The sequence below is a fragment of the Callospermophilus lateralis genome, chromosome 2 (genome assembly GCF_048772815.1).
Source record: "Callospermophilus lateralis isolate mCalLat2 chromosome 2, mCalLat2.hap1, whole genome shotgun sequence".
NCBI lineage: Eukaryota > Metazoa > Chordata > Mammalia > Rodentia > Sciuridae > Callospermophilus > Callospermophilus lateralis.
In genome coordinates this window covers 22,982,955-22,998,793 of record NC_135306.1, presented here as the reverse complement: position 1 = coordinate 22,998,793, position 15,839 = coordinate 22,982,955, and the positions used below count along the sequence as shown (strand labels likewise).

General features: G+C 43.3%; 1 protein-coding gene across 5 annotated transcripts in view; it reads left to right on the top strand.

Moving 5' to 3' along the window:
- The window catches only part of Palm2akap2 (PALM2 and AKAP2 fusion), a 457,063-nt gene extending 449,060 nt beyond the window's left edge, over window positions 1-8,003 (top strand). For 4 of the 5 annotated variants that reach the window (XM_076845693.2, XM_076845695.2, XM_076845696.2 and 1 more), the window contains one exon: window positions 4,032-8,003. In XM_076845693.2, coding sequence (XP_076701808.2) covers window positions 4,032-4,130 — 99 coding nt within the window. In that variant the 3' untranslated portion in view covers window positions 4,131-8,003. The remainder of the gene's footprint in view (window positions 1-4,031) is intronic. The other variant, XM_076845694.2, reaches the window with a different exon arrangement.
- Window positions 8,004-15,839: the final 7,836 nt, after the last annotated feature.

The window sequence follows — 15,839 nt, the reverse complement described above, 5'->3', positions numbered from 1 at the left end:
TCCTTTTTTTTTTTTTTTTGCATGTTTTTGAACTTTCTATAAGTGGTAAGTCATATAGTGGTAGCCTCTGCTGCTGACTATTCAGTCTGCATTGGTTTCAGATATGCTCATGTAGCTCTAGATTCAGTATATCTGCTGTATAGTATTCCATTCAATGAATATATCACTATTTATTCACTCTCTTATTGATGGAAATGCAGGTTGTTTCCAGTTTCTGTTTTTGTTTGTCATTATAAACAATGCTTCACTGAATGTTATTGCATATTTTTCCATGCACCTAGGAAAACAATTTTCCTAGTAGGAGAACTGGGTGTATGGCTGTTATGTACTTGCATTCCCTAAATGTTGCAAATTATTCTTCAAATCAGTTATGCCAAACCCATGTATGTATGTACACCTAAACATTGTTCTATTGTTTAGAACATTGTTTAGGTGTACATGCATGCATGTATGTGTGTATATCTCTATGTATCTCACTGTTTAGCAAAATAATTATATTTAACTATAGATTTGAGCTGTCAATTATTTGCAATTTTTGTTCATAACACAAAGTGAACGTTGAGAATACCATTCTGTGTTCCTTCCTCATAGACCAAGTGTGGTTCTCATCTAGGGAATGACAACTTAGAATTAGACCCTAATCTCATCTCCTATTTCAGTGAATATAGTTTAGAACAGTGACAATCCAGTCAAATATATATGAGGAAGATAGAATTGGACACAGCGTAACTTTTACTGAAGAGAAAATAAGAGGAAAAAATATCAATATTTAAGAGGGGTAACTCATTAACATATCTTTTACTTCACATCCCCCCAAACTGCTGTATAGTATTGTCTATGCTGATTGCCATAGAAGTTAAGCTGTGCACTACACATTACAAAGACAAAAACAATGTTAGAGGATTGCTCACAGAGAATTGACCCCCCCCTACACATCATCATCCTGAATTTGAATTAATTTGAGAGAAAACAAAAACAAATCAGGTCTCAGTATTCTTCCTTTTTTTTTTTTTTTTTTTTTTAGTTGTAGGTGGACACAATACCTATATTTTATGTATTTTTATGTGGTGCTGAGGATTGAACCCAGTGCCTCACACGTGCCAGGCAAGCACTCTACCACTCTACCAGCCCCTGGGTATTCTTTTATATTAATTATTTTTTTTAGTTTCTATGTTTTCCTCTCTTCATTTCTGTGGAGAATGGGTGTTGCTCTTTTCCGATGATGCTTCTCCCTCCAGGCTCACGGCCACATAGCCTGATGGCTCTGAGCATCAACTCTGCGCCCAGAGTTTGCTGGGTTCAAATCTTGGCTTTTCTTCCTACTGACTGGGCAACAATGGGCAAATTACTTGACCTCCCTGTGCTTCAGTCTCCATCATGTAAGATAGGAGTCATGATGGCCTGAATCTCACGGAATGTCCTGAGGATTAAAACAGTAACTGGTTTGTAGTACTTATGATGTGTATGCTATGATTATAGCCCTAGAGGCATGTGCTTTTAGCCCAGAAAAGAAAAGCATAGACTATAAAAAGTAAATATGCAATAATTAAAATAATAACACTAAATTTGCTAGAGATTTACATACACATATATACATGTGCACACATACACACACAGAGATCTGGGTTTTAATTAAGAAGCAAGTGCTCATACCAAGAACTTGACTTTTGAATCTTCAAAGGCCAATTTAGGATGGATTTACTCCAACACAGTCCTGGATCACAGGGCCTATGAACCCAACAATGGTTTTATGCTAAGGTCTCAGTTATTTCAATAGCGATTCATTTATTGTCTTGTCTGTGCTATTACCAAGGAATTTAGATTTTATCAGAAAATGAGATCATGTTAAGTGGTCATCCAAATTAAGAGAAATGAATTAAGAAAGGGGAACTCGTCTGATGTAAGTTGACCAGTTGGTGTTCAAACCCAAACTCTGGTAAATGTTCCCCTAATTAGGAGTACTGACGTCTGCCCATCACATTTTTTGTGACTAAGCTCCATGAGGAAAGGGACTGTTCTGTCCCCAACATGCCAGCACTCTGCCTAACCACAGGTAGGACCCCAGTAAATGCTTGAAAGGTGGATGGGCAGACAGATTATAGCATGAGTTCCCAAAGAACATGGCAAGCTAAATCTGCTCAAGTTGATTATTAAAATAGGGTTTAAATGACAAGGAACATTTGAAAAGGATGGGGACTCTTATACTCAAAACCTTTGATATATTTCCAGCTTTTTTTTTTTTTTAATAAACCTTTCAACGTCAGCTTGTATTGCAGTCCAAAAGGCAGTTGATCATTTTACACAAGACAGAGTTCCTTATATAGATGCTGTGTGCTTATATTCCACTTCATACAGTACAAATCCTTTCACGTGATGATAGAAATGATTATTGAGACCTTATTATTACTTTTTAAACATCATTATTACTCATTAAATCATTATTCACGTGGAACCATGCTAAAATGCCTTACATGCATTGCCTCATTTATTCCTCAGGTCAATTGTGGGTTTTATGATCCTATTTTACATGGCGACACTGAGGTGCAGGGGTGACTTTTCCAAGGTCACGCAGTCACTAGAATTTAAACCGAGACCTGCCTGGACTCCAGAGTTCACACTGCCTCCTGAGAAAGTCTGCCAAGTTGGGCAGATGTAGATCGCCAATGGGCAGAGCTGGAAACAGGGCCCAGGCCTTGCAGGCCCAGTCCAGTTCTGGTTCAGTTCCATGTTATCCCACGTTGGCCAGAGAAATGCTCTACTTAGACTGTACCACTTCTAGAACTATTATTTCTTCTAATTTATTTTTCTTAGATAATAAGGGACCTTGGATTGCTTATCAACAGGACACTTGATGACATGGCTTAGGTGCCTCACAATGCATCATTCATTCAGCAGACATGACTGAGTACATCCCAGCTCTCCCTGCTGGGGGCGAGTAGGGAGGGCTTTGCAGAGGAAAGCACATCAAAGCTCCATTCATTGGACAAAGATGCAGAGAAGCAGGTTGAGATGGACCCCCAGACCTTTAGTCTCCTCAGAACCTGCTTATGCCTATTTTACCAGCTCTGCCTGTAACCTGCATCTCCGGCGTCTCTGGAGTTGCCAACATCAGTGTCCCCTGCCTAAATGATTATTTTTAGAATAATCAAAGCCTTCATTGCAGTTTGGAAAACCAACCAGTACTGGCTCTACTGAACTTTTCTTTAAAATCAGAAACTCCGCACCCTAAACTAATGCCAGAGTAATTGGTTGGCATGATTGGTTCTTGCTTTTACTGCAAAGACCTAGGACCATTTCTTGTGTGTTGGCCACCTAAATGCCATTCATCTGCACCTCATCTTAATAAAATTACAGCTGGAACATTTTGGCTAAAGTCTTCCACTCAGGAGTTTACAGATTGTGCTAGTGAACAGGAGGGAAGGAGGACCCATTTCAGTGGTCTTTGATGTTGTCACCTTTGATTTTATTAGTACACGTGGTCCTAAAGAAGTTTCATCAAAATGCAGAGATTGCTTTTTGTTGACCCCCAAAAGCTATATTTTTCAGTTACTGACTCTTTGTGTTTAATTATGCCAGAGTAGATTGGTGTGATACAAATATGATCATACCTTACATAGATCCACAAAGCCTGGCTTGTATCCACACTGGTCCAATAGTTAGGAATTACTTTCTGATCTGCCTGTTTATGAAGAGACTTAAGAGGATCTGTCCTTATGCCGTCCAATATGATAGTTATTAGCCAAAGGGGCTATTTACTAATTTTAAGTAAGTTAAAATTAAGTTAAATAGTAAAATTAAGTTAGTTTCTCAGTCATGTGTTTCAAGTACTTGGTAGCCATGTGGCATATTGGATGGCACAGTTCCAGTCTCTCCTCCCTGTCCTCTCTACCAACCGCAGTACCAGACACTTCATTACTTTTCATTCATGTGGATGCTATTGAGGAGGAGAATAGAGGAAAGAAATGGGAAGTTGGCTCATGTACATAATTAGCATCATGAACCCTGAGTGATTTTTTTCCCTTTCTCTTCAGGTCCTTGAGGCCACAAGGGTTAATCGAAGGAAGAGCGCACTGGCCTTGCGCTGGGAGGCAGGGATCTACGCCAACCAGGAGGAAGAGGACAATGAATGAACTTCCTTCGGCCCAGGAAACTTCTTTGGTGCTTGGGATACCAAGAAACCAAGAAATGATCACATCAAAGCATTTTTGATGGACTATTTATTAAAGTGCATACAAACTCAGCAATCCTTCTGTAGACCAGAAACTGCAACACACAACGATGAAGAATAAAGCAAAAAGGGGGTCCACCCGTCAAATTCTGAGACCCAGGAGTCAGAAGAGAAAGGATTTCTTTGACTCAAAGAAGCCTCTGGATTTGGACCAGTCCACAATTGATCCAAAAAGAGAAAGACATTATAAGCAAATCAACATATTTGCTGAGGGCAGACCTTTGACCAGCCTTGGTGGGTGATGAGGACAGACAGTGAGGATAAGTCCATTAGTGAGCTGTAGGGCCCAGGCTGTTGCCATCTTTGTGGCACAGGGTATTTCTCTGCTCTGGCTTCCCACCCCTTGCTCGTGGCATCCAAGGTGTTGGATTGGCACCATTTTCTCCAGCAGCCATACAACGAATGGTGTTCCTCTCGGTGGTTGCCCCAAAGAGGCAGTTATGATAATATTTCTCTTACATTTGATTGTTTTTAATTGGGAGCAATTAATGATTGCAATGCATACAATCCATATTTTTAAGACAATATATCTTCATGTTGCAGATGCAATCTCTTCTACACTAGGAGGTTGAGGAATGTGGGGTGAGAAAGCCAAACCAAATGGATTATTTTAGCTTTAGGATCTTGTCCGCTTATACTCTTGACTGATGTGTAGTTTAGAAGAACACATTTTCACAATTACGTTTCTTCACGTGAAAACTATATTTAGTGGGCAACAACTATTTTTATGATGGGATAGGGGAATATAAACATGAATAAAACCTGTACACATTGAACAGCTTGGTTCAAGATGGTAGGGGTATTTTTAGATGGCAATAATTGGGGGGGAAATAAAGGTCAAACTCTGCCTTAGAGAGGTAGATGGCAAGAAATAAAAGTGTTTATAACTATTTTGTATTATAAAGTGAGCCTTAGAGGTAGTAGAAAGAAGGAAGGGATGTTTGGGGTCAATAGAAAGGAAACATTAAAGTCAATGAAGGTAGGGAGAGAACGAGGGAGGAGGGAGAGGGAGAAGAAGGACGTGAAAGAGATTATTTTTTGGCTGAGTGCTTTTCAGGATGCTAAAGAGAAAAATATAGAATAGAAATTTTAAGTGCAGGCTTGGAATCAACTACAAATCCTAAAGATGGGGTGTGTGTGTGTGTGTGTGTGTACACCTTTGTGTGTTTGTGTAACAAGTGTATGTTCACGGGTGTGTGTGTGTGTGTGTGTGTGTGTGTGTGTTAAATTTCGATTGCTCACGACACCTGGGTGTACAGTTATTTCCTCCAAAGCTGTTAGCCAGCATCAGGAGTGAGTGAGAATTTCTTTTTTATGAAAAGGGATATAAAGGCACCGAGCTGATGCAGTATTTGTAATATTAAATTGACCTAACATGGTATTTGCATGAATCACAATTGCAGAGTTTTGAGTAGTTTTGTAATTTGACATTTAGGAACGTATCCTATTTATTCCCATGCTTTGGATTCATGCTTAGTATACACTAGAGGATGCTAGCTTTACTCTTTTCTGTCATTTAAAGCAATATGATAAGGGCATTCAGTAATTGGGTGCCCTAAATTTCTGGATGAGAAAATGTTCTATTTCTGGCCATGAGAAAAAATAACTAACCAGCCTTCGTTATTTTTCCTTTGTTCTAAAACTATTTTTTTAAAGCAATAATTAAATTAGATCACATTAAAATTCTTTTTTTTTTGTTTTCATATTGTTATGTCATAAGCTCTGATATGTTATTCTCATAAGTAGCAATTCCACAAAACCCGTATGTAGTGTTACCCACATTATCTTTGCTTCTTTATCTTTGTTAGTGTTGACTTTGAGGGAAAGTTTATTCACAAATGGTGGGCATAAAGTAAAAAGATGGAACTGGCCAATAACCCCTAAAGATCCTTTCAAAGTGCCTCCAGTACCTGTCATATGCACCCACATTCTGCAGATTGTAGCCAGCCTTGCATGTGGGCATTTGGCAGTTGGGATGGTTCATTCTCCTGAATGCTCAGCCGAGTGCTAGCCATTGGGGGACACTGAACAAATAAGACCCCTGATACAGGAGTTCATTTTATAGTGGCAGAGGCTGGCATGGAGCCAGGTATTCCCAGGAAGGTGACCTCCATGTTAGAGGAGAAGTCCTGCCCCATTGGAATGGGAGCGCCCAGGAAGGAGGACCGCCATTTGTCTAAGGACTTCTGGGCTGAGGACCGAATGGGAGGGGCGTTCTCTAAGGAGACACATGCAGAGGAGCAGAGGAGGCAGCAGCACCTGTGGCCCCAAGCACAGTGGCAGTCAGGATGGTGGCCAGTCGGCTCCATTTATGGGTTGCTCAGGAAATACACTGTGCTTCATGCTCTGGGACAGACATGGAACACAGACATGGTGTTGACTGACTCCCCCCATTTTCCACAAGAGGGAACCATTTTCACCACTTACCTTAAGCTTTTGTTCTGTCTGGAAGGGGATCTTGTACCCGCGGGACAGCTGCAATGGAGAAGAGCTGGCGGCTGGGAGGAACGTTAGGAAGCCACCCAGTTCATGGAATCACTTTCAAGGCCACCTTGATTGAACAAGAGGCACTGATTGCTCTGGAGCCAGGATCCCTTGGGCCACACTCCACGAATAGATGAGGAAATAAATGTGATTTCTGTGACTGTTTCTCCCAGTCACGGACCTGTTTTTACTGTGTCCCCTACATCTCCAACTTTTACTAGTTCCCCCAAATTGCCTTCCCGATGACTGCTATTTCCTTGCTCTACTCACTGACAATCCCATTACATTCCTATTAAAAATTACGGTTCCCTGGGGTAGAGCCAGGTTTTCTCTGTGCTCTTGTTTTTTTTTATTTATTCAAGAAACATTCCCCCTCACTGCCACCCCATGCTTGTGCCATGGACACAGCACTGTGCTCTGGGATCTCACATGAACCCCTGTAGCTTCCTGAAGATGGAACAGAACCCTGGAGAAAAGTCATTCCTGCCTAATCCACCAGGAGAAAGAGGCTCAGGAAGCTCTCTGCCCCTAAGGCTTGGCCTCACCCTTCAATAGCGCACAAGCCTTTTAATGTCAGCTAGAACAAATGTTGAGATTTTGCAGACGTTAGAGCCTTCCCAGAAGTATTCCTTGCTGCAGTGTTTATGGATGTCCAGTTTCTTCCAGAGCCGATTAACCACTGACACGCCTTGGTTCTCTCATCCAGAAATTATGGAAACAGGGTCTGTCAGTGACAGAGGTTGGTTGAGTTCTACTTGGATGACAATGCAATTACCCATGCATGCTGCCCACCCTAGGCGATGACATAGAAGCAGTATCTATATCAGTGTCCACACACACACACACACACACACACACTCATAACAAGAAACACTAAAGCAGTGTTGACTCTTGTCGCTGAAGACAAACATTTTTTTTTTCAAATGAAGAATGGATTTAATTAAACTATGTATTGGAAAAAAAATAGCCTAAGTATTAGAGAAGGTGACTATATCCAGTTTTAGTTACAGAATCGATTTCCTGAATTTTTAGCATTCAGTGAGCTGCCAATTTTGATTGTGTTGCTCTTTATCCAGATGACATTTTCTTTTTTTTTTTTTTTATTGGAGGAGGGGGAAAAAAAGCAGCAATACTGTGTTTGAAAATTATACTCTGTATCTGGCTTTCCTGTGTATGTTAACCACTTCGATGTTATTATCCTGCTTCGGTTTTATAGTGATTGTGAGGCATTCAATGCAAGTATACAGTTATTTTCTCATTAAAAACCCGATGTGTGTTGTGTTTTTATAAAGGATGGCTACTTGTTTAACTGAGGGGAGTTGGGAAGACTAGCCTAACCTTGAGTACATGCCTGTGCCCTTGGCCCCTGCTTCTGTTGCAGCACCTATGGGACAAAGGAATGTCATTGTAGCAGACTGTCCCCAAAGCCCCTTCTCAATATACAAGATGGTCCGTGGCAACCAGATTTTGGCACTGCCTGCACCCCCCCACACACACTTTCCCTCTCCTACTAGGAGTGAATCCAGGGGCACCCTACCACTGAGCAACACCCTCAGCTCAACCCTTATTTTTTATTTTGAGACAGGGTCTCCATAAGTTGCTGTGGCTGGCCTTGAACTTGGGATCCTCCTGACTGCTGGATATATAGGCGTGGGATATGTATCTGGCCACTGTATCTCTTGTAAGAACCTCATGGGGTGCACTCTTTTGGTTTCCATTTTACATGTGAGGGAACTGAGGCTCTGGTAGGTTAGTTTGTTGATACCATGTAGCTCGTTGATGGCAACATTTGAATTTGAACCTGGGCATCCTGCCTTGAGTGTTGCTCTTAACCCCAGCACCCCAATCCCCCAGAAGCACACAGTGGCACTTTCACATGAAGCCAGAGCAGACCTGCGTGAGCTCTGGGTGGGCTGGCAACGTCTCCTCCCGCTGGTCCTCCAGGCTCAGGTTTGGTGTGAAAATTTGGAGGAGTGGAGTTTGCAGAGGAGCAGCAAAGAAGTTTCTTCCTTCGGATGAACTTTCTCTGGGCTCCTCTCTTCGGGATCATCTCTCCCTGGAGATGGTGAGAGAAGATGGCCTTGGCATTCCCACTGTTGCCGAAGAGGAATCAAATGATTGTGTGACAGAAATGCATTAAAATTAAAATTGTGGTGATTGCATAACTCCAAATTGACTAAAAATCATTGAATAGTATATTTGAAATGGGCAAACTGTATTATGCAAATGATACCACAATAAAGCTCCAGCCAAAAAAGAGTGGGGGTTTAAGGGAGGAGTAGGGAAATAAAGGAACCCAGAGTACGAGTTTGGGGGAAAAGGGCCAAGGACGCCACGTACCTTTAATTGGGGGAAAAAATTGCCTTTCATGTCAACAGTTTATGGTCTCCAGTCCACCCACTAATAAGGAAGGAAGCGCCTCTGTGGGGACCCTCCAGGAACCAGGGGCTATGGAGACAGTCCCAGATTTGGCGGCCTTAGGCAGAGCCCAGTCAGTCAAGGAACTGCCATTTGGTGGGTGGAGGCACTGGGAGCTCAGGCTATGACAGGCCAGTTTCCAAGTCTGGGGTAGCCTGGATGCAAGTCTTTTGGGATTCTTACTAAGCAGGCTCTCATCACGACCCTCCCATGTCAAGGCACCAAGACTTCCCTAGGCCAAGGGTGGGTATGCAAGCTTACGGGTCTGTGATAGACCCTCAGTGGGAAGGGTCGGGGTCTATGCCCCTTACCCCAGGTTCATCTCCATGTTTTGATGGTGGCAAGATGGCGGTCATCATGGCACATGGAAGGTGATGAAGTCACCTTGGAGCACACCCCTCCCTGCACAGAACCCACCCAGAATTCATAATTGGGCTGCTGGGGACACAGAGAATCTGGGGAACTGAAAAGTAGAACTTGGAAGGTTCTAAAGGTACGAGATGATGCCAAAGGAAAGAACAGGGTCCCAGGAGATACCTGGTGATGCCACACTGGCAATTTCTAAAAGTATCCTGCCTTCTCTGCTGGGAAGGAAGAAGAATGTTTGCACAGTACAGATTTCTTGTACCAAGAAAAAAATGATCTCAACACCCATTAACTGTGGTAGGAGAGTTCTTCAAACTTCTGAATTCACAGGATGGACTCTGAACCACTGGAATGAAATTGCAGATCTCTATCTTTTTCTCTGCCCATGTCCTTTTAGAACATTCTAACTCTTCAGTGTTCTCTAGCAGGTACCATCAATGTGCCTGTTGGGAGCAGTGGTCCTCAGATTTGAGTGGGGCCCATGTCATCTGGAAGGCTCATTACACCCAATAGGGCCCTTCCCCTGAGTCTCTGATTCAGTGGGTCTGAAGAGCAGCCCAAGAATTTTCAACAGAGTTCCCTGGAGATGCTGCTCCCACTGGCCCAGAGAACTCATTTTGGGAATCAATGGTCCAGAGTGATTCGCAAGACGTGAATAAGTGTGGTCCTACCCCTTAATGTTTGAAAACTAGAGGGTGAAGTTGGAGATGTGGCTTGGTGGTACAGTTGCTTTCCTAGCATGCCCAAGGCCCTGGGTTCAATGCCTTACAACACACACACACACACACACACACACACACACACGCCTGGGAAACAGATTCATGCCGCAGGTACATATGGTTCCGGGTGTTCGTGATTATCTGGTGAGGCCCTCTAACAGGGGCTAGGCAGATTAAGAAGAAAATAGGAAAGAGAACAAAATTTACATTTGTTCGGAGTTTTATTTCAGGTCCAGATCAAGGGATTTATTTGACCATCAGAAATTTTGATGGTGCACAGTGATGACAAAAGCGTAAATTTGGACCCAACATAAGGATTCCATAAAAAGTTTTGAGACCGAGCACTGAGATCTCATGCCTCTTTGTTTAACTTTGGCTTGTGTCTTTCACCATCACCAGGTGAAGTCTGTTTTCTTTCATTACAAGGTTTGGTGGTCAGCAAGAAGGCCTCAGGGCAGCTACCCCTTCTACCCTGACCATTGTGTAAATTAGGAACTCCTGGCGGGGCCAACTAAGCAGTGACAACAATAGCCTAAGCAAATAGTGACCTTTGTTTTTGAGACTGGTAGAACTGGAAATCATCTCTTGATTAGGCCATTAGGATCAGTGGTGCATCATCTGACCACAAATCTCCACCTGTGAGGAGGCGTCCGCCAATCTGCCATCACCTATCTCCTATATAAACCACCCCTGCAAGATGGTTCCTTAGGTAAAAGAATCCCTGACACCTTCCACTTAGCTTAACTTAATAAAATTCTTTCATTCCCACCACTGTGCCTCTTGACTGATTGGTATTCATGGTGCAGCAAGCATACTGAGCTCGTGCAAAGTAACAGCTGGTTTGAATGGCCCAGATATTCTCAAATTTCCTCTCACTATTGGACCCATATAATTATATATTCTTCCAGACATAGAGGAATCCATGTGCTTTTACTAAAAGCCAGAGAGGTTTCAGAACCCTTTAGTGGAGGGTCACAATGTTTCAGGAACTTGCAAGGAGATATGTAGGAAGGAGCGTCTCAAGATGAAGGTGAAGGCTACAGAAGCATCTTCACCCATAGGGGAAAGTTGCCTTTCCTCAATTTTCAGTTGACTTCAAGACGCCCATCTGTGCCTGCAAGTATGAAGTATGGCCACAAGGTGGCAGTGCTCCCTCAGGTAAAACAGCTTCCATGGTCATGGGCCCTCCTTGGGGGTTCAAGGACGAGTTTCACTTTCCACTAGACAGGAATCCATGGAGAAGTATACAGAGTCCCTCAAACACTGCAGCAAAACTACCCTGTGTACAATCCTACCTGTTGCTTCGTGCATTGTAACCTGTTGTCAAATGTGGCACTTCACTGACATTTCAATGGAAAGCTGACCATTGTGGCCAGATGGCAGGGGACACCTGCATGTTTCTACCAATAATAGCTCTCAGTGCTTAAGGGCACTTGGCGTGGATTATTTAGTTCAACTCTTAGAACATTCCTTTGAGGTTCGGGCTGTTAGTATCCTCTCCTCGTTAAATGAAGAGACTCCTGCTCAGAGAATTCAAATAATTTGCTCCAGGTGACAGAGCCAGTGATGACAGGAGGATTCAAAGCCAGACACCTGAGCCCAAGCCTGTGCTCTGCCTTCCCACACTTTCCTTCTCATCTAGTCGATTCAATAGGAAACTCTCCTCCAATCCTGGGCCTGCAGTGCCTGCTCCCAGATGAGTGAAGCCCATCTTCAGCACAGACTAGCACCCAAAGGGCAGATGGTACTATTAATAGATGGAAATAGGGCCATGTACATTGAATGACTGCGGCATGAGGATGCAGGTGGGAGGGCCACTGTGCCTGCAAAAATCAGCCACCATCCCCAAGAACCAATGCACTAAAATTCTGGCTCTTTCCAGTTGCTTCCCCAAGAGTATATCAGCTTGGGTCTGCCTTCTAAGGTATTGCAGTTGCCTATCCAGTTATGAAAATTATTCTGACCTGCCACAAAAATAACCCCAGCTCACAAAATACAGTGTCTGGTGTGTGTGTGTGTGTGTGTGTGTGTGCACGCACACACACACACACACACACACACACTTGATGAAATTATCCCAGTTCTAAGTGCCCATTTCTGTCCTGGATAGAGTAAAGCTAGATGGTCAACAAAGAGGGACAATAAATAATTCAGTGCCTGGAAAAAGCAGAAGTTTCTCTCTCCCATTACAGTCCAAGGGTAGCGCTTGAGGTCTGGGTTTTAAGCACTCATTTAGAGACTTCAGCTCTCTATCTTGTTACTGCCACCCCCAAGATCTTGTTGTCATGGGCATGGCTCCATTTCCTATACCTTAGGAATTCATAAGGTCTAGTAAGCCGTGTTACAAAGCACATAAGTGGCTCCGTTCCCTGGGGCCTCAATGGCAGTGGTTTGCCTGCATCAATTAAGACAGTTGTTAACCTACTAAAGGCTGGGAAACCATGAGTCCAGGAGTTTTGCTGCTTCCATTAAAAGCTGTTAAGGGAACAACTCCAAGTAAGCCAAAGGAATAGGCTGTTAAGAGTTGATTGAGGGGGCTGGGATTGTGGCTCAGTGGCAGAGTACTTGCCTAGCACATGTGAGGCCCTGGGTTTGCTCCTCAGCACCACATTAATAAAAGAATAAACAAATAAAATAAAGTTATTTTAAAAAAAAAAGTTGATTGAGTTGCATGACTTCTCTCTTTGAATTTCCATACCCAGTTCACTCTTTCCTGTCGTTACAATAGCACAAACTATGGGAAGATGAATAGCTACAAGGAGAGATGGGAAGAACATAGAAGAACTATCTGATAGTCCTGGAAGGACCTTGTTATGGTTTGGATGCAAGGTGTCCCCCGAAAGCTCACGTGAGAAAATGCATGAAGCTTTGGAGGAGAAATGATTGGGTTACAGCCTTCACCTAATCAGTGGATTAATCCCTTATGGGATTAACTGAGGGGTAATTGGAGGCAGGTGGAGTGTGGCTGGAGGGCGTGATTCATTGGGGGTGTGGCTTTGGGGTACATATTTGAATCTGGCCAGTGGAGTCTCTCTCCACTTCCTGGTCATCATGTGAGCTGCTTCCTTCTGCTACACTCTTCCACCATGATGTTCTGCCTCACCTGAAGCCCCAAGGAATGGAACTGTCCATGGACTGAGACCTCTGAAACCATGAGTCCCCAAATACAGTTTTTCTCCTTTAAAATTGTTCTGGTTGGGTCTTTCAGTCACAGTAGCAAAAAAGCTGCAGCACCACATACAAACAAAGATGTTGTATCCACCGAAAAACTAAACAAACAAACAAACAAAAACTGACTAAAACAGACCTCTAGCTGAACAGGATACCCCTATATCTTAATGCAAGGATTCTGCACACTTCCTTGTTCCAACACCAATATCACATGAATACTCACATTTCACAAATCCTGCATATCACTGGACTAGAATTGGTATGCATAATGCGGGCTCAAAGGGACTGTGACCCCCACAAAGACAAACATACAGGTACAAATAATTGACTTTGTTCAGATACCCTTATCCCCATTGCCTGTGTCTCACTTTTCAGTGCTTCTCAAGGTCATGTAGCTCCTTGTACTCATATTAGTTTATCTCTGAGCTGCAAGCCTTGCGGATTGACTGGATAAGATTCCTGTGGCTGATGAATATGTCTGTCGTGTCGTTCAGTTCTGTTAATCTGGGCTGGTCTGGATTGACGGCATGCTTACCTCCAGTACTGCCTGGAGCTACGGGAGGCATTAAATAAAGAGAAATGATGTTCTTTAACCATGGGTTCCTGAGTGGTTTCTGGAGGAATGTACCAGCCTAGGTATAATGTTTGGTAATAATAATTGGGTTTATGATATGCATATGGTTTTGGTGGAGCCTAGAGCTTTTGACATTAAAGCTGACCACTGTAAGAACCTCCCATCAGGGTTGGGGATGTGGCTCAAGCGGTAACGCGCTCTCCTGGCATACGTGGGGCGCTGGGTTCGATCCTCAGCACCACATTAAAATAAAGATGTTGTGTCCACCGAAAACTAAAAAATAAATATTAAAATATTCTCTCTCTCTTAAAAAAAAAAAAAAAAGAACCTCCCAACACAAGTAAACTTTAGGTTTCTAGTATTTAGGTACTTTGCATGCACTGGTGGTTCTGAGACCTGGAAACCCATGTGGCTCAGCGATGGAAAGACAAAGAAGCCGGGGCCTGAGACCCGCAGACCTCTTTCAATGCACATCTATCTGTTGTGACTGCTGAATTGTAAGCTTTGCTTGTAATACAGCTGTCTGAGTAGTCACTACCTGAGCCCTGTGTACTTCTGATAATTAATGTGCAGTCCAAGCACATCTTTTCACAAACCTTTACAATCTTTTTTTGGGGAGAGGGGTAGGGTGAGGGGGAGTACCAGGGATTGAACTCAGGAGCACTCAACCACTGAGCCACATCCCCAGCCCTATTCTATATTTTATTTAGAAATAGGATCTCACTGAGTTGCTTAGTGCCTCACTTTTGCTGAGGCTGGCTTTGAACTCGAAATCCTCCTGTCTCAGCCTCTCCCACTGCTGGGATTACAGGGGTGCACAACTGTGCCCGGCAACCTTCACAAACTTAATGCCATCTAAATTATCTGTTTGCTATGTGAACTTGGTCCTTGGCCATCAGTCTGGTTAACTGGAGAGATTAACAGGCTGTTATGAAAGGAATGATGAGAGATGATAACTACAACCCTCTGGACTCCATAAACATTGCAAAAGAAATTTCAGGTTATCGCCCCTAGCTGTATGCAAGATGTAAACAGCAGAAAGCTCACTCCGGGCAGACAGAAGAAGTGAGGTCTGAGCAGGTTGAGGCGTATAGGTTGTCTTGTAGCATCAGATTCTTTTTTCCAATCTTCATAACTGCAGACTTGAGTCAATTCTGAATCTACAGCAAGAAGAGCAAGAGTGTGGTAGGAATTTGCTCAAGGGGTTCAGAGGAAAGCATAACATCCTAGGAACTCATTTTAAATGAGTCCTGGGTTTCAGAGGAGTGAGTGGGACACAGTCATGGTCCAGCTCTCAGAGGAGGAAGGCAGATGTAGAAAGGAACAAGCACCCAGGACAGGGCCATGTGGATGAGAAAGGAACTGGAGGTTTACACCCACATGCAAGGAGCTGCAGATGGTTATAGGCAGCCACAGGAGCAGAGAGGCATCATCCCATGTCAAGGAGGACCCATCTGGGAAACACAAAATGCCAGCACTGAGCTTCTTCCCAGTCCATCTCATGATCATATGGCTCAAGTAAGTTCCCACCTTATCTCCCCCACTCCCAATTTGGCTGAAGAAGACAAAGTTGTGATCTTCCATTATGAACTGAATATTTGCACACATAACACCCAGCTTCATAAGCTGAGGCCTAATCTCCAATCTGGTGGTTTCAGGTGGGTCATTGAGGCAGTGACTAGGTCTTAAGGATGCCCCCCCCCCAATGAATGAGATTAATGCTCTTATAAGAGATCCAAAGAGATCCCTTGCACCCTCCACCATGTGAGACACTATACGCAGTCAGCTCTCTATGAACCAGGACGCAGACATCCACCAGACATCAAATTTACCACTGAATTAGTCCTGGATTTCCAGTCTCCCAAATGGTACAAAATAA